This window comes from Culex quinquefasciatus, chromosome 2, assembly GCF_015732765.1.
Source record: "Culex quinquefasciatus strain JHB chromosome 2, VPISU_Cqui_1.0_pri_paternal, whole genome shotgun sequence".
Classification (NCBI taxonomy): domain Eukaryota; kingdom Metazoa; phylum Arthropoda; class Insecta; order Diptera; family Culicidae; genus Culex; species Culex quinquefasciatus.
In genome coordinates, this window is record NC_051862.1 from 23,052,087 (window position 1) to 23,079,454 (window position 27,368).

The 27,368-nt window shown below is 35.7% G+C and overlaps 1 protein-coding gene across 8 annotated transcripts in view; it reads right to left on the bottom strand.

The window, feature by feature from the left end:
- The window catches only part of LOC6042946, a 218,713-nt gene that overhangs the window by 28,734 nt on the left and 162,611 nt on the right, over positions 1-27,368 (bottom strand). The window contains exon 2 of one of the 8 annotated variants that reach the window (XM_038252139.1): positions 8,570-8,908. The exons of the other annotated variants lie outside the window; for them this stretch is intronic. Coding sequence (XP_038108067.1) covers positions 8,570-8,908 — 339 coding nt within the window. The remainder of the gene's footprint in view (positions 1-8,569; positions 8,909-27,368) is intronic. 8 annotated transcript variants of the gene reach the window in all.

A 27,368-nucleotide genomic window follows, 5' to 3' on the forward strand; every position in this document is an offset into this window, starting at 1 on the left:
AGTTTAGACTGAAAGAGTGGTATTTCAACGAAAAAGTGGTAAATTGACTCATTTTTAAGAGGGACCACACACAAACCACGTGGACACTTTTTTGTAAATCTTAACCCTCGGACAATCGCCAACCCCCCCTCCCTAAGGTGTCCACGTGGTTTATGAATGGTCGCAGAGAATAATTATCGATTAATTAATTAATTAATTAAAGTAATATTAACATTTTTCCGACATAAAAGATGTACTCATTCCCAGATGTAATATTATCATTTTTTACTGGGTAGAAATAGAAAGTTGAGTAAATATCCAATAGTCCAATACCTTGAAATGTCTGTAACACGGAGAAAAACGAGTTCCCAAAATCGTGAACAAGCGTTCATGAAAATGAGAACCTCGAACAAAGTGTTCAAATCCCATGGTACGATTTTGAAAAACGTACCATGAAATTTGAACACTTTGTTCGTGGTTCTCATTTTCATGAACGCTTGTTCACGATTTCGGGAACTCTTTTTTCTCCGTGTAACTATAGCAAAAAATTTCAAAATTTAAAATGCATCTGAAAAGTCTAAAAAAATGCCGCAAAAAAATGTGAAGATTTTCGATACCTTTTGAATTAAATATCGATTCGGGTGAAGCAATTTTTCAACATAAAAAAGACATTTTTCCTTAAAGTGTATTTTTTGAGCCGGAATAACGTTTAGAAAAGTGTATTTTAAAAAAAAAATGTTTCATTACTCAATATAGATACTGCTGCAGCTCTAAGCCGTTGATTTGTACCAAAAACTAGTAAAAGAAAAACTTGAAGGCAATTTGACGGGTTTTCTGAAAAATACACTGCAATAAAAAAAACACTCTATTTTTATGGGATGTTTAGATTTTTAAGTTTGAAAGTCAAACATGAGAGAAAGTCCACTTTTTGAAGAGATGGCTTTACATGGTTTGAAAAGCGCTAAAGAAAAACGCTCCTTAATAATACATAAAAAATATTTTTTTTTTAAAGATGATCTAAACGTCAAAATATTTAGAAAATGACTTCGGGAATCTCCAAGTTTTAAAAGTCTCTTAGTTTTATCCTTGTAAGGATACAGCGTATTTTAACCATTTTTTTAGTTTTTTTTCCCTATTTGTTATGTTAGATTTGTTTTTTAGTCTTATTTTTTTATCGAAAAGCCCGCCCTATTTATCTAAGATTGCCTTTGGTTTTTGAAAGAAAGTTAATTTTTTTTAATTGAAATCTTACAACTTATTGAAAATTTTCTTTTAATTTAGTGAGAGCGGTTCGAGCACCCGAAGCAGTCGGTTCGTTTTGTTTAGGTTGCTCCTGCAACGCGTTTTTCACAAGAGTTTTCGCAAGTTTTAGCAGTGAAACAGAATAGGTTCCGAGTGGAAACATAGTGGTTGTCATCGGTGCATGCGGACATTGCATAGCAGTTTGCAGTTTTCCAGCAAAATAGGATTTTCCGTCCTAAATTTTATCACATTTGTGCTACAAAATTCCATCATGGCGGTGGCGTTATGCCCTCCGGAAGGCAGGCAAAGGAGAACCGTTTGTAGTGTGCGTGAACCAGAGAGGAATTCACCCCGCTTTTTGTGTTGAGAATGAGTGTTGGAGAGAGAAAGCAGAGCATCCGAGAGGGAAGATTCATTGATCGTCTGATTGTGAGGAGGGAATTAACCAGAACCAAGAGAGTGCAGAGTTTCTTACGTGGTGTGTGTGCGACTTGTGCCAGCGAGCAGTGGAAGTTGACGCGGTGCCTTTGGTGTGTTGGTTTTCTGACGGAGCCTACATGATTGCTGGTTGTGTGGGTTGTGGCGATGCTGCTGATATTAGTGTTTGTGCTTGATCCTGGTTCAACTGGCGGCGGCGCCGACTTTGGGGCACGGCACTTTTTTCCTTCCCCTAACCCAGCCCAACAAGCTCAACCAGAAGTCGGCGCCTTAGACTGGTAAAGTCGATTTGGAGCGACGGCGTCTGTTACACCTTGGAGGCGCAACGCAAAGGAGCGAAGGATGGAGGGGTGTGCCTGTGACCGTCGCTATGCGATGAAAATGTGTCACAGCACAGCTGCGGAAAGGTGTAATGGTATAGGTGCATGCGAAGTGAAACACAAAACTGCAGAGAGTTTTGCGAGCCGTAGAGAGAGAGGGTAGATGATCAGGAATTGAGGTAAGCTCGTTCTGTTTCAGAACACGTCAGGGTGCACACTCCACTCTGAATATTTGAAGGTGAGTGAAAATAGTTGTTTAGTTCATAACATGGAAATAATTGAAAAAAGTTAACTTTAATGTTCAACTGTAGTTATTCACAAAAATGCACAATGTCTTTATAGTTTAAACTTATATATTATTATTTACCAACAGAGAGCGAGTTGTGGCGCTATAACCACGGCAAATAGTGTCCAGGGCATTTGTGGAAATACAATGTCCCATCCCCGAGGGTCCCGGGGCACCAAAACTTCTTAGCATGGTGCTCCCAACGATTAATTGCCTAAACAAACAGGAACGTGAGCGGGGGATCCCCACGTTTCTTCCTCCCCTGTAGATTCAGAAATGTATTGTTGTTTGAACACTCGTGCTCAAACTCAATGCAATTCAACGAATCATCTTTGCGGTAAACTTTACGCAGTTGGCCTGGCCGCTTTAACGTTTTGTGATGTTTCAAGGCAATTTATTGCATTGGGGCACTGCAATTGTTAATAATGACAAGAGGATGCTAGGCGTTAATCAACCTAAGGCATTTTCCAGGATGCCCTCGAAAGACTGGCTGCGCTAGGGTTAGATTAGATTAGATTAGATTAGATTTTCTTTTAATTTAGTAATTTAAAAATTGCCAAAAAATAAAAATCAGTTTTTGCAGTTATTTTAACAAAAATATGACTTAAAAAGTTTTTAGAAAGCCAAACTTTGCCAAAATATCATATCGATGTAACTTTTTTTTTCCTGGATAACATTTTGATGTTTTTCATTGCAAATTTTGAAAAGAAATGTTTTTATTTGACCAACAACTATTAACATCTGCATATTTTTTTTAAATTTTTCGCACCAAAAACTTATGGTGCGAAAAATAAAAAAAAGTTGCACATTTTTTTAAATTCAGATAAATACTGCCAACCTAACGATACGAAATCATTTTCCCCAACCTGGCGTCCGCAAGGGCATTCGAGCTCGAAGGACGACGCGCTGCTGGCTGCTCTTTGGAGGCCATAATTCGCACATGTTTTTCCGCCGCAAAACCACTTTGCTTGGAGCCAAAAAGTGCAGCATAATCGGATATGCACGCTCCTCTTGTGAGAAGCAGAAGAAGAAGAAGAAGAAGAAGAAGCTGGCAGACGTGGTGGAGTGGGTGGGCACGAAAATATTTTTATAGTCGTGACGATAAAAAAGCGGTCGTTGAAATCGCTATGAGTTAATTATGAGATTGAAGTGTTTTGAACAGAAAACTTTAAGAAGGAGACTTCTTACTGTTTTTGTACTTTTCTTCCTATTTGGACAATTTCAAATTCTCTACAATAAAAGAACACAATTTCTGGCAACACTTTCAATACAAATTATTTACCATCCCCTTCACAATTTTGAAAAAACTGGCTCAAGTTCAGCATTTTTCCACCGACTCACCCCCATCATGTTAAAGTGGAGTGCACGTGTATTTTCCACCCTCTTCTCTCTTGTTTCCGTGGCATTTCTTTCTCTATAGTGTGTTTAATTTTTTAATACGTTTTTTTCCTTTGTTTTGTCTTCTTCCTTTGTTCACTGCAGGAAGCCACACGCGGCAAAACTTTATTTTCAAGCTCGCCCGTCTGTCTGTCTGTCCAACTGTTTGTGGTGCGGGCGGTGGTGCGGAGATCGTTCCAAACTTGTTTGGGGGAAGTATGGGGTATGATATTTGTATTGCAGGTTAGATTTGCCTCAATCATTTAAAGTTTAGAAACAAACATCCATCGGTAATTAGAACAAGTATTTGATTCTATTATTTATTAATTTCCAGAAATCAAATTCTTTCAAAAAGATTTGTTTAATTATAGTCCATAAGAAATCCTAATTTTTTTTATGTCGTCCAAAGCATGTGACCTTAGTGGAATTGTTCACGTTAAATCTTTTTGTGAGTCCAAAAATCAAAAATTAAACCATCCACAATCAATGCAATCAGTTGAAAACTATTTAAAATTAATTTTTGCGTTTTAAACAATTTTAACCTAGTTAAGGTTCGTTAAAAACTATTTACAATTTCAGTGAATTTTCGATGAACAGTTTTTTTTGCAAAAAAAAAACTGGTTGAAACATCAAAAAATCAAACAAAAATCAAACCATCCACATTAACGACCCCCGGGTCTTTTGTGGTCTCTATTGCAAGTTTCTGCTCGAACCTAGGAGTCCGAAGGCTTGAATGGGGAGAGCACCCAAACCTCTTTTTACTCCAAGGAACCTTCCACCCCCTTGTACTTATGGCATGGAGACGACTCCTACACCTGGAATGACTTAACGGCCTAACAACCAAGGCCAGCAGATGGGAATCGAACCCAGAATCATCCGCTTACAAAGCGGACAGCGTAACCATTCGGCCACGCACTGCCACACTTTTGTGAGTCCAGTTTTGCTAAAAAAATGAATAACGTAACAAATAGCCTGTTATTTCACAGCAAAGGGACCATCCACAATCCACGTGGACACTTTTTTGGAAATCTTTTGGTTTATGGATGGTCCCAAATACATTAAATTAGATAGTTTATGTGACATAGGACAATTATGTGAGGAAAAGCTGTTTAAAAAAACAACCCTTGAAAAAAAAACAACAATTGAGAAATTTATGTATTAAGAAATAACTTATTATTGCAAATTCAATTATTTCATTTTACATTTTTTAAATTTTGACAGCTGAAGTGCACAGACATCAAATCTAAAAATAGTACAGTGTCATCCCGTTTTTGGCAACACCTGTTATTGTCAACATTTTTTGCAATTTTTTCCGACTTTGCCAACACCCAAATTAAATTTGGTTTCGTAATACTTTCAAAAATAATTATTACTCAAAATATAATTATTTAAAGTGACAAAAATATCTTTTATCATTAATCAGTTTATTTTTATGAGAGTCAAAAAATCTTGTATTTTGTTCGTTACGTGATTAATGAATATTCCCCCAAACCACATCCGTCATTATGGAAGATAAACTTTTTTTTCGTTTTTTAATCAAATTTATATGAATAAAGGTTGATTCTCAACCATAGAACGATTTTAACATTAGAATTTTTAAAACTTGTTTTAGGGCATCAAAATGCAACTCGGAAAACAGTATTTTATTATTTAAAAACATTGTGTTAACATTGAATTCGTAACCAATAAGAACTATACAGCAACTCCATTCGTGAAGAGCCTAAACCGAAAAAAAGTTCTCCGATCGGGCTCAAAATTTGTCTGGGGGTTCCTTGGCCAAAATAATCAGACCCGTCTAGAGACCCGTATTTTTTTGTTTGTCCATTAGGGTGACCTACATCGTGCTAGGGTGGTTCAAAAAATTGCAATTTTCGTCATTTTTCGCAAAAATAAAAACATAAAATGGCGTCTTGACCGTGTCTGGACCAAAGAGCCTATGTCTGAAAATATTTTTATCGGATTCCTCGGAAAATTTTACATAATATACAAAAAAAATGGCGATCTCGAACCGTACGTTTCCGAGGATTTTTTTAAAAATAAATACTGAGTTTTTCGACGCACCGCGCGCAAATATAGAAAAATTGACGAAATCGGCAAAAACAACCTTTTTTTACTAAAACTACGATAACTTCAAAATTTCAGCGGCGACTTATACATTATAGTGTAACAAAAATGACTTTTTACGGGCATTCAAGGGTTTGTTCCTGTGGGCATACTGAGCCTAAATCCAAAATATGAAAAAAAAAATCGAAAAATCGGCCCCGGCAAAAAAGCTATGCGTCGTACCTCGCGACGCTCGAGACGCCATTTGATTTTTTCGGGGCTGATTTTTCGAAAAAATGCCAAACTTTGAAGGTCTGTACCGTGCTTCAGGGAACTCCAAATTTCAATGCTATATATATACCAAAAGATGTGCAAGGATCTGGCCTACACGCCAATGATGTTGGAAATAAACACTTTAGTGGCCAAAATGCCTCAAAAATTGAGATTTTTAAAAAAATCTTTTTTCACGGGTTAAATCCTGTTACGTCCAATCAAGCTCATATTTTGGAAAAAGCTTATCTCGGAAACGTACGGTTCGACATCGCATTTTTTAAATTTCATTTGAAATTTTCCGAGGAATCCGATAAAAATATTTTCAGACATAGGCTCTTTGGTCCAGACACGGTCAAAACGCCATTTAAAGTTTTCATACGACTTTTTCAAATGTTAAGCTAGATTTTTGAAACTTCTTACTATTTTTCTTAAATAGTCAAACTAATTACCTTTCTTTTGCGTCTAAGACAGCTAAAATCGAATGAAATGACGCGGAGATATGATTTTTTGAAAAAAGTGGTGGAACCTCCAGAAAAATGTTGAGCACGATCGGAGAACTTTTTTTTCGGTTTAGGCTCTTTTCAAATGGAATTGCTGTATACAAATATTGGGAAAGCAATTTTGTTATTCGAGTAGGTATTTCTTCACATAATCGCAATTTTCATCCGCGATTTTCAAATTTTAATTTCCATGTGCCAAAGGAGTGTTTTTTTTATAATTAGTTTTTCCATACAAGTCTCCATACAATTTTGGTGGCTGGTCATTCAAAATGGGTATGAAAATGTATGAAAGGTACACTAACATTATAGTTCAATTTTTTATCAATTAAAAAAAAATCCAAAATAATTGTTTTTGAAATTTTCGTTTTTTTTAATGCCCCTTATCATTATCACTAAAAAGACATCAAAATCTCGTTCAGGAGAAACCGGAGCGTTTGGTACGGTATGTCCACGCATCTTTCCTCCCCTGTAGATTCTGTGAAATGTGATCCGTTCTCAGAATCCTCTCTGCGGTAAACACAACTCAGTAGGGCTGGCCGCTTTAATTTTTGTAATACATTTTCGGGTGATCTCGGATGTACTGCAATTATTAAAAATGACAAGAAAAGTGCTTGGGGCGTAATCTAATCACAAGACTTTTCAGCATGCTTTCATCGGACTGGCTGCATTTGTGTTAGATTAGATTAGATTAGATTAGATCAAAATCTCGTTTAGGAAATATGATTGTTTTAAAAAATCAAAAACCTGGACAAAAATATGAAAAATCATTTTTTAAGCAAAGTTGAACTTGTAATCGAAAAGTACTTAAAGTTTTTTTTAAATGTATAGTTTACAGGATAGACAACGTTTTTATTTAGATATTTACAGATCAGACTTTGAAAAAGTATTTCCGGGTGCACAGCACGCAAGGAAATTGTTGTCTTCCTATTCCGAAGTTATTAAATTTGCCAATCCAATCCTGCAAACATCTGATTGTAAGAAATGCCAAAATTTGTTGTAATTTATTTTGTAGACAATTGTTTAGGGTATGAATGAAAAATTATAACGATAGTTCCCGTAGTTTTGAAGATACCAAAATGTTTGTAACAAAAATCTGAGTGCAAAAGCTTCTTAAGTAAAAAAGGGAGAGGTACAATAAACAAAATGTTTATTTTTTGCTTTTTGTGTGTTTTTTTAAAGACCCCTAACTTAAGACGATTTTTGTTTTAAAGATACTATTTTTAATATAAATTTGTAATTTTTCTTGAAAAATATGTAAAAGATAGAAAATTGTATACAACAATTTGTTGAATCAAGGTTACTGTCAAATCCATTTAACCCTCCTGTTTTCCTTTCTTCCAGTTGGGGACTGCAGCAGTTGAACTCTTATTCCCTCTCCATTTTTATGGCGGGGGTAACTTTTCTTTGTTGCATATCTTGTGGGCCACGATTCGTCGTTTGTTTGTGTTGTCCTCTGTCTGTTTTACTGTACAACACTATTCCGCGCATTATTATCCTGGATCTGCAGGCAGTTGTGGCCTAAAAGATGGTTTGTTGGCAGCACTGCCACCCAGGCTTTTTTGCCCGGGCTCGAACCCATCATGACTTCGTTTTTATGGCAATTTAGCTGTCGTGCAGAGATGAATTTTATTGCGGGATTGTGGTGGACCGTGGCCGAGGACATCTCGGTGCAGTTTCATGGCCCCACAACAATGAGCGAAGAAGAAAACCTGACCAGTTGGGCGAGCCAGTCTTTTTTGAGATATTTGCCTTTCTGTTGTGTAAAAGTGACAGTTGAATGTGTGCGGTTTAATTTCCGGGAAGGACAAGCTGTCGGGCAAGATAAATACAAACTTGACGTTTTTACTATTTTTATCTGAATTTTGCCTCAAATTAATGTCAAGAATGATCAGACCGCGAAAAAAAAATCTATATTTAATTTCAATATAATGTTCATTTAATCTGCTTTCTTATTTTATAAAAAGATGGATTAAAAGTGCTTATCGAATTTCCGTTTTTGTTAGTGGTTAAAGCTAGAGCGTTAAGCTGCAGTGTGTTCCAAAAGGATTAAACTAAAAAACTACAGTTAGTTCAACTGGGTTAGCACGGGTATCAATCGCAATTCTTCAAACCTTGCCTGGCGGTGCTGCCCACGTGGTGTTGATGATGATGGTAATGTTGGTGCTGGTGCTGATGCTGATGATCGCCCCTCCGAGGGGGTGGTGGCAACGGGTGGAGGGAACTGGTGGTGGTGGTGGTGCGAGGAGGGTGGTCCAGAATCAAATTGGAGGAAGGTCTGCGATCTACTAGGGGCTGGACCATCTGGACCGGCGGTGCATCACCGTCCCCGGAGTCCGGGCCACCACCGGTTATGGAGGAGCCCGTTCCACCTGCGGTTGTTCCCGTGGCCGAACTGACCGGGGGCGTTTGGGGAGGAAACTGAAAACCCGAGATGGGAGTGCAACGAAGCTCTGCGAAATTTGTATACACAAACGAACACCATGAATAACGAAATTTTAGGGGTTTGTGGGGATGAAGATTTAGAGTTTGGAGGGAGTAGGAACTTTGATTGGGATTGGCAGGATGAACTTTTCATTCAACGTCGACTTTTATGTGAGTTCTTTCTCCTCAAATCAGTGCAACGTTATTTATATCCAGAATTACCTTCGCCCATTAAAATCACCACCTCGGGAGCAACTTTCCCCCGTAAAAAAAAGTGCTGATTAATTTCGCTACAACTTTACCAAGAGTAGTAGTGTGTTTAAAAAAGCAACTCACACCAAATCACCCCCAAAGGACTAATTTTGAAATGTTGCTGTTTAGCGCGGTCCCAGCCGCCAAACCTGACGAAAGAAACGAAACCAATCAACCAACGATCGGTCGGTAGTTCCAGCCTTCAGCCCTCCCCAATTGGCCAATTCCCACGGCACTCATCAATCAGACCACCGCACTATGGGGTATTTCCATATAAGCGAGCGGCCAAAAATATTTTTTTGCTTTTTTGTGACTTTTTTGTGTTGTTTGTACTTAGTATAATGAAAACAAATGAATTTTGATATTTTTCCAAAAAAAAGTTTAATTTTCGATTTTTCATATATTTGAGGCCACATGCATTAAAGTGGTGAATTTTAATATTCTTGCTCTGTCTATTTGATGCACGGAATGGCGGTTTATGCTATGTTAAAGTTTCTGATTTACGTTCAATCTCCCTCCTCTTTTTCTTGAGTTTAAATCCACCTCTCTTTGAAGACCCCCATCCCCTCCAATTAAAATTTGATTTTTGCGGTGTTTTAGAATTTTAGACGGTTTATTTTATGGAACATTGTATGGATTCTCGTCCACGTTTTTGGTTGATCCACTTGCAAAATTCACGTTTTCCACGATAAATTCTTCTAAATCAAAATCACTATGTAACCGATTGTCTTTAAATTACTTAAAATATGAACTTCTTCTATGGGCTTTTGTATACCTCGTTTTGAAGCTACAGAACAGCATGCGTAGTTTTTCCTCTGTGGGTTTTTCCTGAGTTGATCATGTGATGGTTCTGCAATGTTGTAATTCTTACAAATATACTCGAAAGCAGTTCTCACGTTTTCAGAATAGTGCTTCGTTATATCGTACAGGGACACTACGGTATTATTATCCATACTTTCAAAAGAACACAACAACGAACTGATATGAATATTCGACGAATCGTTTCTGTAAAATACTTAGAATAGGAATTTCTAATTTTATTAAACGTACCTAAGTACCGTAAACTGGGGTGACTTTGATAGCCCGGGGTGACATTGATAGAAATTTGATTTGGCCACTATTTTTGATACATCCAATGTAACAGTCACATTTTTGCATATATGTTCGATAATAAGCTTTCCCTTAATGCTTACATACTCAAAATTCTCAAAAATGTTTAAATATTAATTTGACGGGCATTTGAAAAACCTATCAAAGTCACCCCGGGCTATCAAAGTCACCCCAGTTTACGGTACCAACAAAGTCGAAAACGAAACGAAACTATTGGCACTACGCCCCCCGGGGCATGGCCTTCCTCTAACGTGGGATTTCTGCTCCAGCGCCTCTGACGAGACAGGAGAAACCGGGACCGACGTTTTACTTCACCATCCGATAGAAGCTCAGTGGATAAGGCGGGAATCGAACCCGCGTCTCATAGCATCATCGGGATCGGCAGCCGAAACCGCTACCCCTGCGCCACGAGACCCACTACCAACAAAGTCATGAATATCAAATCAATTTCAAAACATACATAGCAGGTACGTCATTTCTGCCTCCGCAGGTAAATAATGTGATTTTAACCAAGCGTATACGCGAAATCATTAATTTTCTTGCATGAATCAAAATGTTCAAAATGGCATAACTCAAAAAGTGCACATAAGTGCACTTTGAAATTTGGAGACAAGTTAGGACATGGTTCAAATTTTAAGCTGCAAAATTTTCAGATCGCACACAAAAAAAGTACTCCATTAACAAAGTCGAAAAAAACTAAATTTTGAATAAAAATCCATCTTTTTTGATTTTTATTATTTTTTTTAGCCTATAAAAGTGTGTTTTGTAAAATGTTATTGAAAAGTTGAATCAATTACCTTTCTGAATATTTATAATGATGCAGGAAAAAATACATAAACAGCTACACAGTACAACTATGAAAAATAATCATTTTTTTTGTCAAAAAAACATGTTTTTTCTTACCATTTTCGCCTTTGAAGGTCTGCAATTCAGTGAATATTGAACCTACAACTTTCAAACTCCGGATTTTTCTTAGTTAGAATGTTTATTTTCGAAAAAAAAAATACCAAAAAAATAATTAGAGTATGTCGGTTTTTCGATTTATGGCCGCCTGAAACCCCATAGTGCACCGGCGGTGGCGCGTCAACAAATAGAAAAGTTATCGACTGTTGCGGAATCGTAAATTTGGCCACAGGGCCTTAACCAGAAAAGTGCACTCAGTACCTTGAATATATTTACAGAAAAAGACGAAATTTAAAATAATTATGTTATGATGATGATTTTATTGTTTTGAAATAAATTTCAATATTTATTTTAAATCAACTGAATGCATGCTAAAAGTGGTGCCAGTTTCTGGTTTCGTTGGTCTTGTTATGACCAACCCGTAAATAACAATTATAATCGCCAAGTCAAGCCACACGCGAACGTTTGCCACCTGGGTCCTCCAGTGAGAACACCAGCACTATGCTATGTGTGTGGTCGATGTTAATGAACTGTTGTAATGGATGTACTTTAAGCTAATAATTCTGGCTAATGGAAGAGTAATTGACTGGTTGCTAATTGAGAAATTGAATGGTTTATTCAACATGGTACACCATTAGCCTGTGCAATTTTGAATTTCGAGCCTGATTCAAATATACATAAACAAAAGCATCGTTTCCCAAATTTCAAACGTTCAAATGCTCTAAAAATCACTGTCCCCATTCAGACTGAAGTCCAGATTCACCCCTATTGACGGTAACATAGTTAGATATTTTTTTCACGCAATCTAAAATAATGCCGATTTTGAAGTCTAATGAGCAATTCTCTAAGAAATCTGTATTTTTTCATAAATTTTAATTTTTGTATTTTTTAATCCGACTGAAACTTTTTTGTCACTAAAACTTGATTTGCAAAAAAACACTTTTTTTTGTTTTTTGATATGTTTTAGAGGACATCAAATGCCAACTTTTCTGAAATTTCCAGGTTGTGCAAAAAATCGTTGAGCGAGTTATACATTTTTGAATCAATACTGATTTTTCCAACAAATAGAAAAATTGGTCGCAAAAATTTTTCAACTTCGTTTTTCGATGTAAAATCAAATTTGCAATCAAAAAGTACTCTAGTGAAATTTTGATAACCGTTTTCAAGTTAAATTCATTTTTAGGTGACTTTTTTGAAAATAGTCGCAGTTTTTATTTTTTTTAAATAGGTGCACATGTTTGCCCACCTTTGAAAAAAATATTGTTGAAAAGCTGAGAAAATTCTCTATATTTTGCTCTTTTGAATTTTGTTGATACGACCCTTAGTTGCTGAGATATTGTCATGCAAAGGTTTTAAAGGGCCAAACATACAATATTACGCCCTTTTGAAATGTTAGTCTTGGTTTAAAAAATTTTAAAATATTTTTTTCGAAAAGATCGGAGATTTAAACGAATGATTCATATTTTAGCATTGAAAATGGTGTGTTGTTTGTGTGGGACTTAGAAAACATCGATTTTCCTGTTTTTAAACCTTTGCATGGCAATATCTCAGCAACTAAGGGCTCAGCTTTTCAACAATATTTTTTTCAAAGGTGGGCAAACATAATCACTTATTTAAAAAAATGAAAAACTGCGACTATTTAAAAAAATTAACCTAAAAATGGATTTAACTTGAAAACGGTGCACTTTATCAAAATTTCACTAAAGTACTTTTTGAAAAATTGATTTTACATCAAAAAATGAAGTTGAAAAATTTTTGCGACAAATTTTTCGATTTTTTGAAAAAATCAGTATTGATTCAAAAATTCATAACTCGCGTAAAGATTTTTTGCACAACCTGGAAATTTCATAAAAGTTGGTATTTGATGTCCTCTAAAACATATCAAAAAATAAAAAAAATAAAAATAGTGTTTTTTTGCAAATCAAGTTTTAGTGACAAAAAGTTAAATAAAAAATTACCAATTTTTTTTTACTGTGTATTATTTTTTTTCAGTGTAGTCCATATCCATACCTACAACTTTGCTTAAGACACCAAATCGATCAAAAAATTCCTTCAAAAGATACAGATTTTTGAATTTTCATACATCATTTTTGTATGGCCAGCTGCCAAATTTGAATGGAAAATTATATGGACAAACTAATGATGCAAAATGGCTTTTTGAGCATACCAAAGGCACCAAAAAAGTTTTAGTCAGATTAAAAAATACAAAAAAAAATCGAATGACCGAAATCTGAGAGAACTGCTCTAATTATTTAAAAAGCAAAATGTTTAAAATAAAAATAAACAGTTTTATATATTGCGTTAAAATTTTCAAATCAATAAGAATTCATGGAAAATAATGTTAAAGGCAGATAAAAAGATAATCATTGAAATTTTTTCGTCTAAACATAATCTTGTTCGATTTAGTCTAATTTCAACAGGATTTTTTTTAAGGCCAATTTTGTTTGAAATATGTTTTATCAAAACGTGTAAACTATAACTTGTAATGGACTTTGCCTTCCCTAAGCTGTAATCATGATCAGGACTGCTGTATCGACAGATGGTTCAAAATGAATTTATTATGTTGTTGTGTAGCGTTGGAATTCATATTTATCAAATTTAAAAAGTTATTTTTGAGAACTGGAAAAATGATTTAAACAGATCGCTTAGTATGGTTTATTTATTATTCGAAATTCAGAATTCCGAATTCCTTATAAATAAATATGATTGTTTTTTTTCTAACAATTTCCAAGAACATTTCTTCACCGTTCAGAATTTTCTAAATAGTAGCAATTTAAACATTACATAATCGTGTTTTAGATGCAAAATGGCTCAATTTAACAATTCAGTCATTTAAAATGGCATAGTTTTTTTTTTCAAATGGTAAATAAGATATTTTCTGCATTTCGATTATGCCATCATGTGTTCACACTATTTTTTCAGGAAACAAATGTAATTGAAATTAACAAAAACCGAAAATTGAAAAGACGCAAGATATAATTCAAATTAGTCTTTAGAGTCTTATACCCCACAAGATTTTTTTTTACAGTGCTCATTAACATTTTTATGTTATTAATTTGTGCTACACACTCAAAAAGTTGGATTTTGGAAGGTTGAAAATGGGATAGGCTGAATACATGTTCTATTTGGAATAATTTTACCAAAAAATTGTCAAAATGTCAGATTTAATAGAAATTGATGTAATTGGAACTCCAACTTTGAACAGCTATATCTCGGCTCCCTGTGGACGGATTTTCGATATCTAAACAGCAAAAGATGCGGACAGATCTCTAGATAATGTTGCTTTTTTGAAAAGTCAAAAATAGAGGCGTTTACCCTAAGTTATTCCCGAAACCATAGGAGCAACTTTTTTTCAGCCCTCTTTTTACTACATGTTTTACATGCAGTTATAAATATTCAATGATAATCTATGTCAAATCCATGCCAGAATGATAGATAATACTCATTTATTATACTCAAGACCATTTTCGGTCCAATGTGGCCACTTTGGAACCGGTCCCAGATACTCCGGTGAAACCCGGATTACGCTATATTGTGGAGCATTTTCGGGAATATTTTGGTCAAGGCAACATGCATATCACAGTTCATCATTTTCAAAATCAAGCTCATTGGTGATACCCAAGTCCATTTTTGGACCAATCTGGCCACTTTGAAACCGGTCCCGGGGTCTCCGGTAAAACCCAGAATATGGCAAATTACGGGATTATTGGAGGATAATTTTTGACAGGGCAATATGGATGTCAAAGATCATTATTTGCAAAATCAAGCTCATCCATGAACCCCAAAACCACTTTTGGACCAATCTGGCCACTTTGTGACCGGTTCTCGGTACTCCGGTGAAACCCGGAATATGGCATATTACGGGATTATTTCTGAATAATTTTTGAAATGGCAATATCAATGTCAAAGATTATCATTTGCAAAATCAAGCTCATCCATGAAATCCCAAAACCACTTTTGGACCAATCTGGCCACTTTGGGACCGGTTCCCGGTACTCCGGTGAAACCCGGACTATGGCAAATTACGGGATTTTTCCGAATTATTATTGACAGGGCAGTATGGATGTCAAAGTTCATCATGTTCAAAATTTAGCTCATCCATGATCCTCAAACCCTCTTTTTGACTGATCTGGCCACTTTGGGACCGGTTCCCAGTACTCCGGTGAAACCCGGAATATGGCAAACTACGGGATTATTTCTGAATAATATTTGACAAGGCAATATGGATGTCAAAGATCATTATTTGCAAAATCAAGCTCATCCATGAACCCCAAACCCTCTTTTGGACTGATCTGGCCACTTTGGGACCGGTTCTCAGTACTCCGGTGAAACCCGGAATAAGGCAAATTACGGGATTATTTCTGAATAATTTTTGACAGGGCAATATGGATGTCAAAGATCATTATTTGCAAAATCAAGCTCATCCATGAAATTACGGGATTATTTCGGAATAATTTTTGACAAGGCAATATGGATGTCAAAGATCATTATTTGCAAAATCAAGCTCATCCATGAACCCCAAAACCACTTTTGGACCAATCTGGCCACTTTGGGACCGGTTCCCAGTACTCCGGTGAAACCTGGAATAAGACAAATTACGGGATTATTTCTGAATAATTTTTGACAAAGCAATATGGATGCAAAAGATCATTATTTGCAAAATCAAGCTCATCCATGATCCTCAAAACCACTTTTGGACCAATCTGGCCACTTTGGGACCGATTCCCGGTACCCGGTGAAACCCGGAATATGGCAAATTACGGGATTATTGGAGGACAATTTTTGACAGGGCAATATGGATGTCAAAGATCATCATTTGCAAAATCAAGCTTATCCATGATCCCCAAGACCGCTTTTGGACTGATCAGGACACTTTGGGACCGATTCCCGGTACGCCGGTGAAACCCGGAATATGGCAAATTACGGGATTTTTCCGAATTATTATTGACAGGGCAATATGGATGTCAAAGTTCATCATGTTCAAAATTTAGCTCATCCATGATACCCTAACCCTCTTTTGGACCGATCTGGCCACTTTGGGACCGGTTCCCGGTACTGTGGTGAAGCCTTGATTACGCTCTAATGTTGAGCATTATTGGGAATATTTTGGTCGAGGCAACATGCATATCAAATCAAACTCATTCGTGATTCTCAAGACCATTTATCTACCAATCTGGCCACTTTGGAACCGGTCCCGGAATCTCCACTGAAACCCGGAATAAGGCAAATTACGGTATTATTGCAGGTCAATTTTTGACAGGGCAATATGGATGTCATAGTTCATCATAATCAAAATTAAGCTCATCCATGATCCCCGGGAACCGGTCCTAAAGTGGCCAGATTGGTCCAAACGTGGTTTTGGGGTTCATGGATGAGCTTGATTTTGCAAATGATGGTCTTTTGCATCCATATTTCCTTGTCAAAAATTATTCAGAAATAATCCCGTAATTTGCCTTATTCCGGGTTTCACCGGAGTACCGGGAACCGGTCTCAAAGTGGCCAGATTGGTCCAAAAGAGGTTTTGGGGATCATGGATGAGCTTGATTTTGCAAATGATGGTCTTTGACATTGATATTGCCATGTCAAAAAATATTCAGAAATAATCCCGTAATTTGCCATATTCCGGGTTTCACCGGAGCACCGGGAACCGGTCCTAAAGTGGCCAGATTGGTCCAAACGTGGTTTTGGGGTTCATGGATGAGCTTGATTTTGCAAATGATAATCTTTGACATTGATATTGCCATTTCAAAAATTATTCAGAAATAATCCCGTAATTTGCCATATTCCGGGTTTCACCGGAGTACCGAGAACCGGTCACAAAGTGGCCAGATTGGTCCAAAAGTGGTTTGACATCCATATTGCCCTGTCAAAAATTATTCAGAAATAATCCCGTAATTTGCCTTATTCCGGGTTTCACCGGAGTACTGAGAACCGGTCCCAAAGTGGCCAGATCAGTCCAAAAGAGGGTTTGGGGTTCATGGATGAGCTTGATTTTGCAAATGATGATCTTTGACATCCATATTGCCCTGTCAAAAATTGTCCTCCAATAATCCCGTAATTTGCCATATTCTGGGTTTTACCGGAGTCCCCGGGACCGGTTTCAAAGTGGCCAGATTGGTCCAAAAATGGACTTGGGTATCACCAATGAGCTTGATTTTGAAAATGATGAACTGTGATATGCATGTTGCCTTGACCAAAATATTCCCGAAAATGCTCCACAATATAGCGTAATCCGGGTTTCACCGGAGTACCTGGGACCGGTTCCAAAGTGGCCACATTGGACCGAAAATGGTCTTGAGTATAATAAATGAGCATTATCTATCATTCTGGCATGGATTTGACATAGATTATCATTGAATATTTGGGTCATTCCATCTGAAGCGGAACAGCATTTGAAAATTACCCTCTCCGATCCTGCTCAAATTTGGCAGAGCTGTTGATACTATCAAAACATGCAAGAATCCCGAATTTCATCCAAATCGGACCACCCCCTCCATTTTTGTACCTCCCCAAAAAATCGACTTTTTGGCGATTTTTGGCCAAACCTCCTAGTTTCAAACGGCGATAGCTCAGGAACCACAAATCTCAGAAGGTCGGTCTTAGACTCAATTTTGAAGGAAATTCTACGTAGAATCCTTTTCCGTGATCAAAATGTTGATTAATTTATTTTTTCTACCTGTATTGCGCAATTGAAAACTTTAAACGGCCGTATCTCAAAACACCCCAACTTATTTTTTTTATTTGACCTCACCTTCGTGTTCCCCGGCCAATTTTACATAAGAATCACTTATCGACAGAAATGAATATGTTTTGTTCCAGAGATATCGAATTTTAAAGTTTTGTGTTTTCGAGATTACCTACATTAGCTTCATTCGCCGCATCTGCTAGAAGCACACAGGCGGGCTGATCAATAACTGCTACCTGGTCATTTATTGAAATAATAATTCATCATAAATAATCTTTATCAAATTGGGCAAAAATTAACTGTATAACACTGTAGGAAACTGGAGTTTAATCGCGAATGTTTATCTGTTAAAAACAATGAATGAAGTGAATTTCTGTGCTAACCCACAGGACAGAGCAATAACGACACACAGTAAAGGGCAGAATTGGATTCCGATGCAAAATGCAATTAATCTTGTTAGTAACACTGAACGATACATTATTGAGTTAAAAATATGAATTAAAATGAATAAAATTTGTTGATTTGTTGTACTCTAGTGAAGGACGATCACAAGGAGTAGGAAAAGGATTTCTGTAAAGTATAAAACTGAAAAAAGTAAGAAAATCGCAAAGTTTGATCTGCTGCAAAGCGGCTAATTCCCCAAATTTTGTTGCGATGATTTCGACATCGTCCGAACAACAGTGTTTTTTTTTTCTTCTGTCATTCTTGGATTCTTGGAACACAATACGGCTGCTGTCCTCACGTATAAAGGATTTTTTTTAAATAAAATGTACCTTGACCAAAACCATCTTTTAATCAAATGGAGCTGGCTCACAATATAAAAATTGATTTAATATGATCAATCTTTTAACCCATAAATGAGATTTGCCAAATTATGTTAAAGTGTCAATAATAAACTATAATAATAATAATAATAAAGCAGGTTTTGGGGTTTTTGCTGAATGGTACTATTTTGCTACCGCCCATGATAAAGGCCCTAGTCATGGCCTCGGAGGTTCTCTAAAACGGTTAGCAACACGTAAATAAACGGTGCATTCAAAATAACCCAATAAATATTTTTTTCACATAAAAAGAAAGATCGAGGCAGGGGAACAGCATCTAATTCCAGCGTTCTTCTAATGTTGCCATATCAGCGCTTTGGCATTCAATTACAGCTGATTAAAAGCGTTTTCAACTGAAATCGAGTGATAAATAGCTCAATAAGAAAGAAGTGAACAAGCAAGTTTCTATCAAAAGTTTTGCAAAATTTGTTGTTTAAATAGTGAAAATCTCGGGTGAGTTTTCAAAAAGCCGTAAGAGCCACCGTGACCTCCGACACTAATATTTGTTTTTCTCCCAATTGTAACAAAATTTCATTTTTTTTCAGTTTGGGGCACTTGAGAGACGAGTTGATGAACAATCTTAAGCATCCTTGAAATTTGTTTTTTCGTAAGTAGGTCGGATACCGATGCAAAACAGGCTTTGTTTACCATTGGCAATTACGGCTTTTTGACTTAACCTGCCAAACATACGAGAATTTCCCCTATTAGCCATTTGAATAAATATTTGCGTAAAATTATAAATAGATAAATTAAATTAACTATCTCCCAGAACACCAGGTAGCAGTTATTGATCAGCCCGCCTGTGTGCTTCTAGCAGATGCGGCGAATGAAGCTAATGTAGGTAATCTCGAAAACACAAAACTTTAAAATTCGATATCTCTGGAACAAAACATATTCATTTCTGTCGATAAGTGATTCTTATGTAAAATTGGCCGGGGAACACGATGGTGAGGTCAAATAAAAAAAATAAGTTGGGGTGTTTTGAGATACGGCCGCTTAAAGTTTTCAATTGCGCAATACAGGTAGAAAAAATAAATTAATCAACATTTTGATCACGGAAATGGATTCTACGTCCAATTTCCTTCAAAATTGAGTCTAAGACCGACCCTCTAAGATTTGTGGTTCCTGAGCTATCGCCGTTTGAAACTAGGAGGTTTGGTCAAAAATCGCCAAAAAGTCGATTTTTTGGGGAGGTACAAAAATGGAGGGGGTGGTCCGATTTGGATGAAATTCGGGATTCTTACATGTTTTGATAGTATCAACAGCTCTGCCAAATTTGAGCAGGATCGGAGAGGGTAATTTTCAAATTTGCACTTTTTCGTGCACAGTTGAGATGGAATGACCCATATAACTGCATGTAAAACATGTAGTAAAAAGAGGGCTGAAAAAAAGTTGCTCCTATGGTTTCGGGAATAACTTAGGGTAAACGCTTCTATTTTTGACTTTTCAAAAAAGCAACATTATCTAGAGATCTGTCCGCATCTTTTGCTGTTTAGATATCGAAAATCCGTCCACAGGGAGCCGAGATATAGCTGTTCAAAGTTGGAGTTCCACCTTTTCCTCGAGCATGGGAGTTTAGGTGTTAACTAATGCCTAATAATTAGTCATACATTTACTGAAATTTTTCAAAAAGCTTACGCGTTCATTTATGTGCTGTTCATTTTTTGTTATATAGCGCTATCAGCTATCTTTTCTCGTGACTGCGCATTGCAGACTTCTGACCTTTGCCTGCCTAATACAAAAAAAATAGTTTATGTAATGCTTCAGAACAACATATTTCTTTAACACTCTGCAACCCAACCCCACCTACAAATAGGCTTTGATCTAAAAAAAGCCAAAAATCCATTTTTCAACCATTTTTGATCTTTAACAACCATTGGAAAGAAGAACTCTTAAAATTCTTGGAAATTTTAGAGTCGGAAGTTTGATTTATTTTATGTGACTTTGCCAAAGTTTTAAAAAACCATATTATTTCAGGGACCAACTTTGACTGTGTTTCTTATCAAAATTTACTATATTTAATGAAAAAATTGTATGCCGTAATTGTAATATCCATAACAACGCTTTTACACATTTTTTACATTTAAATAATAATATTATCATGATATAATAGAAAATTTGATACCAAGCAAAAGATTTTAGCACAAGGGTTGCTCAATGTTACCTTATAAAAATGAGAAAAAAAATTCAAATGGAATTTGGGTAAAAGTATTTGGCTGTTACCAAGTATGCCAAACTTGAAAAAACTGCCAAAATTTTAAATTCGACTACTATGCCAAATCGATTTACTTAAAAAAAAGTTTAAATTTCGTCAAAGCAACTTCCCATTGAAATTAAATACTATTTCATTGAATACTATTTCAGTGAAATACAAGTTTTCAAAGATGCATTGGAATATGTATCGTCTATAAACGAAGGTAAATCTCGATTTTGTCAAAAGTGGAGGTTTGTCGATTCTTAAATGGTGGGCAAAGTACTGCTAAATAATTATGACAAAAAATATTCTTTTTTATTTGATTGCAAGTAGTTATTTTTGGAAAGAAACCTTAAAATTTAACGGTACTATTTTGTGTATGTAATTAAAGTAATTCAAACCTATGTGTTGCTAATCGTCACCAAAATGTGTAAATTGTAAGTTACCTTTCTCTGAATTCCTTAAAAAGTGTGCATTTTTCATTACCAAAGTCAAACACAAACTTTTGACTAACCTAAACAAAAAAACTACACACACCAGATTTAATTCTCAAATTCCAGCAGCCATGTTTTCGATTAGTCAAGCATCCAACCAGGCTAGCAAGTCAACGAACGGAAAATTCTCACCTCCATCCACATTGCTGAGTTGTGGAAGGCAAACAAAAAAAAGAAAGAGTAAAGCAGGGGAAAATTAATTATGCGAGTAATTTCATCACCTGACCGAACCTCAGCGAATCCTGAATCCTGAACCTGATTCGACGACTGATGGCGTGTTTATGGTAAATAAATTTCCTCCTCATTTTTTTTTTGTTGTTGCACCGACCGTGGAGACGCACGGTGGTACACATTTTCTCTGCGTGCCCTAATTGAGCTATATCTGGACGCTGGCATCGCGGTACCAGAAGGATAGTGAGGGAGGGGGAAAAGGCTTTGATTTTACTCCTGACGATGGTAGATGAGTGTAATTTTCCACAAGCCTTTCACCGGGGAAATTCTGTGGGGAAAAGTTTATCAAATTTTGTGTCGTAATTTATTTTCTTTGATTTGGTACAAAAATAAGCTTAATTGAAGTTCAAAGTTTTTATTTAATATTCAAGTTCTTTCTTTTAATTTTAATTTCACAATTCTGCGAACAGCGTCAAATTCCTCAAATGCAGTTATTCCCGCAAAATCCCACGAAATTGAAGGATTTTTTTTATTTAAAACAATTTTTAAAAAATATTCGATTCGCATAGGTTTTTATTTGATCAATTGAAAATTCTTGAAACAAACATTAAATTTAAGTTGTTGAAACATTTCAATATACATAAATTTTTCACTCTTTTCAATTTTCAGTGCGATTTTCTACAGAAAAGACTTTATTAAGATTCAATAATTGCAGTATGATTTAAAAAATGTCAAAAATGTTGAACAAATAATGCCTGCAAGTCTATTTAATAGAAGAAACCTGCTCGTTGTCGTCATTGGCATACAATCAATTATACAAGTTATTCCAATGAAATTTTTAATTTGCACCAATAATGTTTTTTGGGGCATTTTTGAAGGCTGGGGGAAAAAACTTGAAATACAATTTGCAGTGGCCTGATTCTTCTACAGAAATAAGTTTAAAATATTTTTTTTTAATTTCAGGGACGCTCTATATGTTTATTTACCAATTTTAAATTGTATTCAATCAAAAGTTTTATAAATTACTTTGAAAAGTACATTGTAACTAGTATATAACAGATTGCTCAATATTTAATTCAAATTAAGTAAAGTGATTGTATTTTTTAATATTTATGTCACCCCCTTACTCTGATAACAGTGCATTTTTCACGCTCCATGAGAATTTCAGATTTAGATTTTGGTCCTGGTGAGAATTTTATCAATACAATTTCTATTTAGTGAATTTGCCAACATTCAGAGGGCAAATTGAAAAATGTATTTCTGAAAACAGAGCAACTCTCTACGTAATCGGCCGATTTCGACCATTTTTATTTTTTGAATTTTTTGATTTGACTAATACTTTGTGGGGCCCTTCCCTATGACCAAACAAGCTATTTTGCGTCATTGGTTCACCCATACAAGTCTCCATACAATGTTGGCTGCTGTCCATACAAAAATGGTATGTAAATATTCAAACAGCTGTAACTTTTGAGTGAATTTTCGGATCAATTTGGTGTCTTCGGCAAAGTTGTAGGTATTGTTGAGGACTTTTGAGAAAAAAAATAGGTACACGGAAAAAAAATTGCATATTTTTTATCAACTTTTTTTTCACTAAAACTCAATTTCCCAAAATACGTATTTTTTGATTTTCGAGATTTTTTGATATGTTTTAGGGGACAAAAATCCGCAACTATTGAGCCATAGAGGAACATGGTCAAAAAATCTGCCGCTGAGTTATGAATTTTTGAAAAAAAAAAACAGTGATTTTGGAAAAAATCGAAGTTTTATGCAAAATCAAGTTTGACATTATTTTTAAATACAAAATTGAATTTGCAATCGAAAAGTACTGTACAGATTTTTTGATAAAGGGCTCCGTTTTCAAGGTTTAGACACCGAATGTTTGATTTTAGCGAAATATTTGCAGTTTTTCAATTTTTAATAATAGTGACCATAAGTGACCATTTCTAAAAATATTTTTTTTTTGAAAGGTTCATGAAATTTGTTATAAAATTGTCAGAGAGACATTGAAGATTGGACCTCGGGTTGATGAGATAGAGCCACTTTAAGAAAAAGAAACACGAAAATTGAAGTTTTCTTAATCTCACCAAAATAACCCACCATTTTCTAATGACGATATCTCAGCAATTAATGATCTGATTATCAATGTTAAAACATTAAACATTCGTGAAATTTTCCGATCTTTTTGAAAAAAATATTTGAAAATTTTTAAATCAAGACTAACATTTTAAAAGGGCCAAACATTGAATATTACGCTTATTTCAAATGGTAGTATTGATTTAAAAAAAATTCAAAATAGTTTTTTCGAAAAGATCGGAAAACTTAATGAATGTTTCATGTTTTAACATTGATAATCGGACCATTATTTGCTGAGATATGGTCATTAGAAAATGGTGGGTTGTGTTGGTGAGATTAAGAAAACTTCAATTTTCGTGTTTCTTTTTCTTAAAGCGGCTCTATCTCAGCAACACGAGGTCCAATCTACAATGTCTATTAGACAATTTAAAAGCAAATTTTATGAACTTTAAAAAAAAATATTTTTAGAAATGGTCACTTATGGTCACTATTTTAAAATCTATAATTAAAATCAAACTTTCGGTGGCTATATCTTGAAAACGGAGCACTTTATCAAAAAATCTGTAAAGTACTTTTCGATTGCATATTCAATTTTGCATTAAAAAATAGTGTCAAACTTGTTTTTGCATGAAAATTCGATTTTTTTTTCCAAAAATCACTATTTTTTAAAAAATTCATAACTCGGCGGCAGATTTTTTGACCATCTTTCTCTATGGCTCAAAAGTTGCGGATTTTTGTCCCCTAAAACATATCAAAAAATCTCGAAAATAAAAAAATACGTATTTTGGGAAATTGAGTTTTAGTGAAAAAAAAAGTTGATAAAAAATCTGCAATTTTTTTTCCGTGTACCTATTTGAGTGCGCTGACCACGCGGACGCGCTGTCTTGTTTTTGCATGCTCATTTTCATTTCTTTTATGTCGCTGTTTGTGTGCATGGGGTGATTGGTTATTATAACTTATTGGACATCATAAGTGCAGTGCTTCAGGGGACGCGCAGTCCTGTTCTTTTCGCGATAATTTTCATCGTAAATGATCGTAAAAATTTATTCCAACTGGCGTCGATCGATTTTATGAAGAGTAAAGCGTCATTTATTTACTATTTTTGAAATTTGCTCGCGTTATCTAAATTGTAAAAATATATTGATAAGTCCAGCCCATAGCACTACTGCTCGGCTGGCACGCGTTCGATAGTAAAAAAACTTTTTAAATGATCAATTATCTATCTTTCCGCAGCCGGCTGCCTAAGATTTAAAATTTTCAACCGATAAACAAAATGCTCATGGTCACATCACTGCCACTCGTGAATCCTGACCTCATACCCATCTACTAACCCCCTCAAAACTCATGTGATACTTTGTCGGAGATGCAGTCGATTGGGCGGTCTCTATCACTCAAGTATCGGACTAACATTCCCATCCACTTCGCCGTGACCCTACCACTGGTCGTGGCCGGCGCCGGTATTGATCAGCATGATAGGGGCCTTTGAGAAGTTGCGAAGCGAGGAAAGATAGCTCCCACTTATCTTCCACGGCTCGTGGATGTAACTTCTGGAGGTCCTGGTCAATAACGGAGTAGCAACTGCGGGTGGGCACCTATGCTTATGCTTATGCTAATTTTTTTTCCGTGTACCTATTTTTTTTCTCAAAAGTCCTCAACAATACCTACAACTTTGCCGAAGACACCAAATTGATCAGAAAATTCACTCAAAAGTTACAGCTGTTTGAATATTTACATACCATTTTTGTATTGTCAGCAGCCAAAATTGTATGGAGACTTGTATGGATGAACCAATCACACAAAATAGTTTATTTGGTCATAAGGAAAGCCCCCACAAAGATTGAGCCAAATCAAAAAATACAAATAAAATCCATTTCCGGTTTTGGTAGAGAATTGCTCAACATATTCTAATAAAATCAAATAAATATAAAAATCGATTTTAACATACTTCAGAGACATTCTATAACGTTATTAACTATATGTTTAATACAATTGAACACTTCAATGCTTCTATAAATAAAAATTCCCAGACCACAGAAAACTTTTAAGAGTTCTTCTAGGATGTAAACAAACTGATAACATGTCAAAAGCGATACTTTTTGCATTTCAATTTGCTCTTGCAATTTGAATCGTTTGTTTTTTTAACCCTCTACAACTTAAACCCCGCCTGTAAGCGGGCTTCAATCTAAAAAAATGTCAAAAAATCATTTTTCTACCAATTTGTGTTCTTTAAAAATCATTGGAAAGAAGAACTCTTAAAATTTAAGATAATTTTTAGGTTGGAAGTGAGACTCGTTTTGTGTGACTTTGTCAAACTAGGCATGTAAAACCATTTAAAAAAAACTAGTTAGGCAAAAGGTTACGATTTGAGGTGGTAGAGTAAGCCAACTACTATTAAAAACAAACATAATCTAAACAAGATAAATGCAAGTTAAAAAACTAAAAGCGAAGCAAGACAAATATAAAACAAGAAAAGTAATGTTTTTCGTACAACAAAAGTTGCTTAAAATAAAAAAAATATTGGGCAGTAGAGGGTTAATTTAATTTTTTTTTCAATAATTTTATGAGCTTGCTATGCGCAATGTATTTCATTTTTTATGTTTATAATTTATAATTTTATAAACCAATTAAAAGTTGCGTCTTCCTTGAGAACTGTTCAGTTGTTTTATCTTTTTTTCCCCGACTGCCTGTGATCGAGGGTGGGAGTGACTGGAAAAATCCTCAACATTCCCTCCCCCTCTCTCCCTCTTACAGGTAATTGAATTATGTTGTTTGCTCGCGCAGATTTATCAGACACATACCATCTTTTCATGTTTTGATGACCCGGCCCGGTGAGGTGGGTAGAAGCGGGCGAGTTCCGCGAAGTGACTCTTCTCTTCCGGCAAGTGTTTGGTCGTAAAATTTTGAAGTCGCGATAACGATGTTTCGAGAGTTTACGGTTGCTTGCTAGCGTTTAAATTGTGGGTGAGTGTTCTGGTGAGGGGGTGGGAAATCAGGAAGTTGTGGTGAAAATAATATGTTGTGAGAGGAAACTGCTTGACATGTTGGTTTAGCTAATTTCAGGGGTGGCTGCCAAGTGGGTAATTAATCGTTTTCTTGAGAAAGCTTTGGTTGGGCGTGAGTGCGTGATTTAGAAATTAAAATGAACTTATTTTTGTAAACAACATATTTCAAACGCTCGTTCCAAAATAAATTTTCAAACAGTCATTCAAAAATTAGTTATGCCTAATTGATTCTGCACAGTAATTGAAAATAATTCGGCCTTAGTCAGCAACTTTTCCCCATTATCATTATTCCAACCAATTAAAATTGACGCCACGCAACCCAAAAACGCACAAAGTGGTGACTAGTTAGATAGTTCACCGAACAACGGTGCTGGCAATAATTTATTGATTTTCCCAATCAGATTAATCTAGCGTGTCCCTCATATTCGTCGATTCGATCCCTCCCCCCAAAATAACCCCTCTTCAATAATGATGGTGACGGCACAACCCAAAACCTGCATTTCCACCGGAAAATTGAAATGATAATAAAATAGCGAAAATTAATCCAGGTCGTAAAGCCAATAAATAATTTTCCGGTCCAAGCCCCGTGCGACGACGGGCCGGTCGTCGATGCAAATGTGACTAAATTTATGAAAGCATTATTTATGTCTCTCAGAGTCAAGCATAAAAAGTAAATTTCTTTCGCGCCCAAATTTATGTGCTTCATTCAGTCAAACAATGATGCACGGGGAACAAAGGGAAGAAAAGAAAAATCACGGAAATTTCGTGCAGTGATACAACGAGC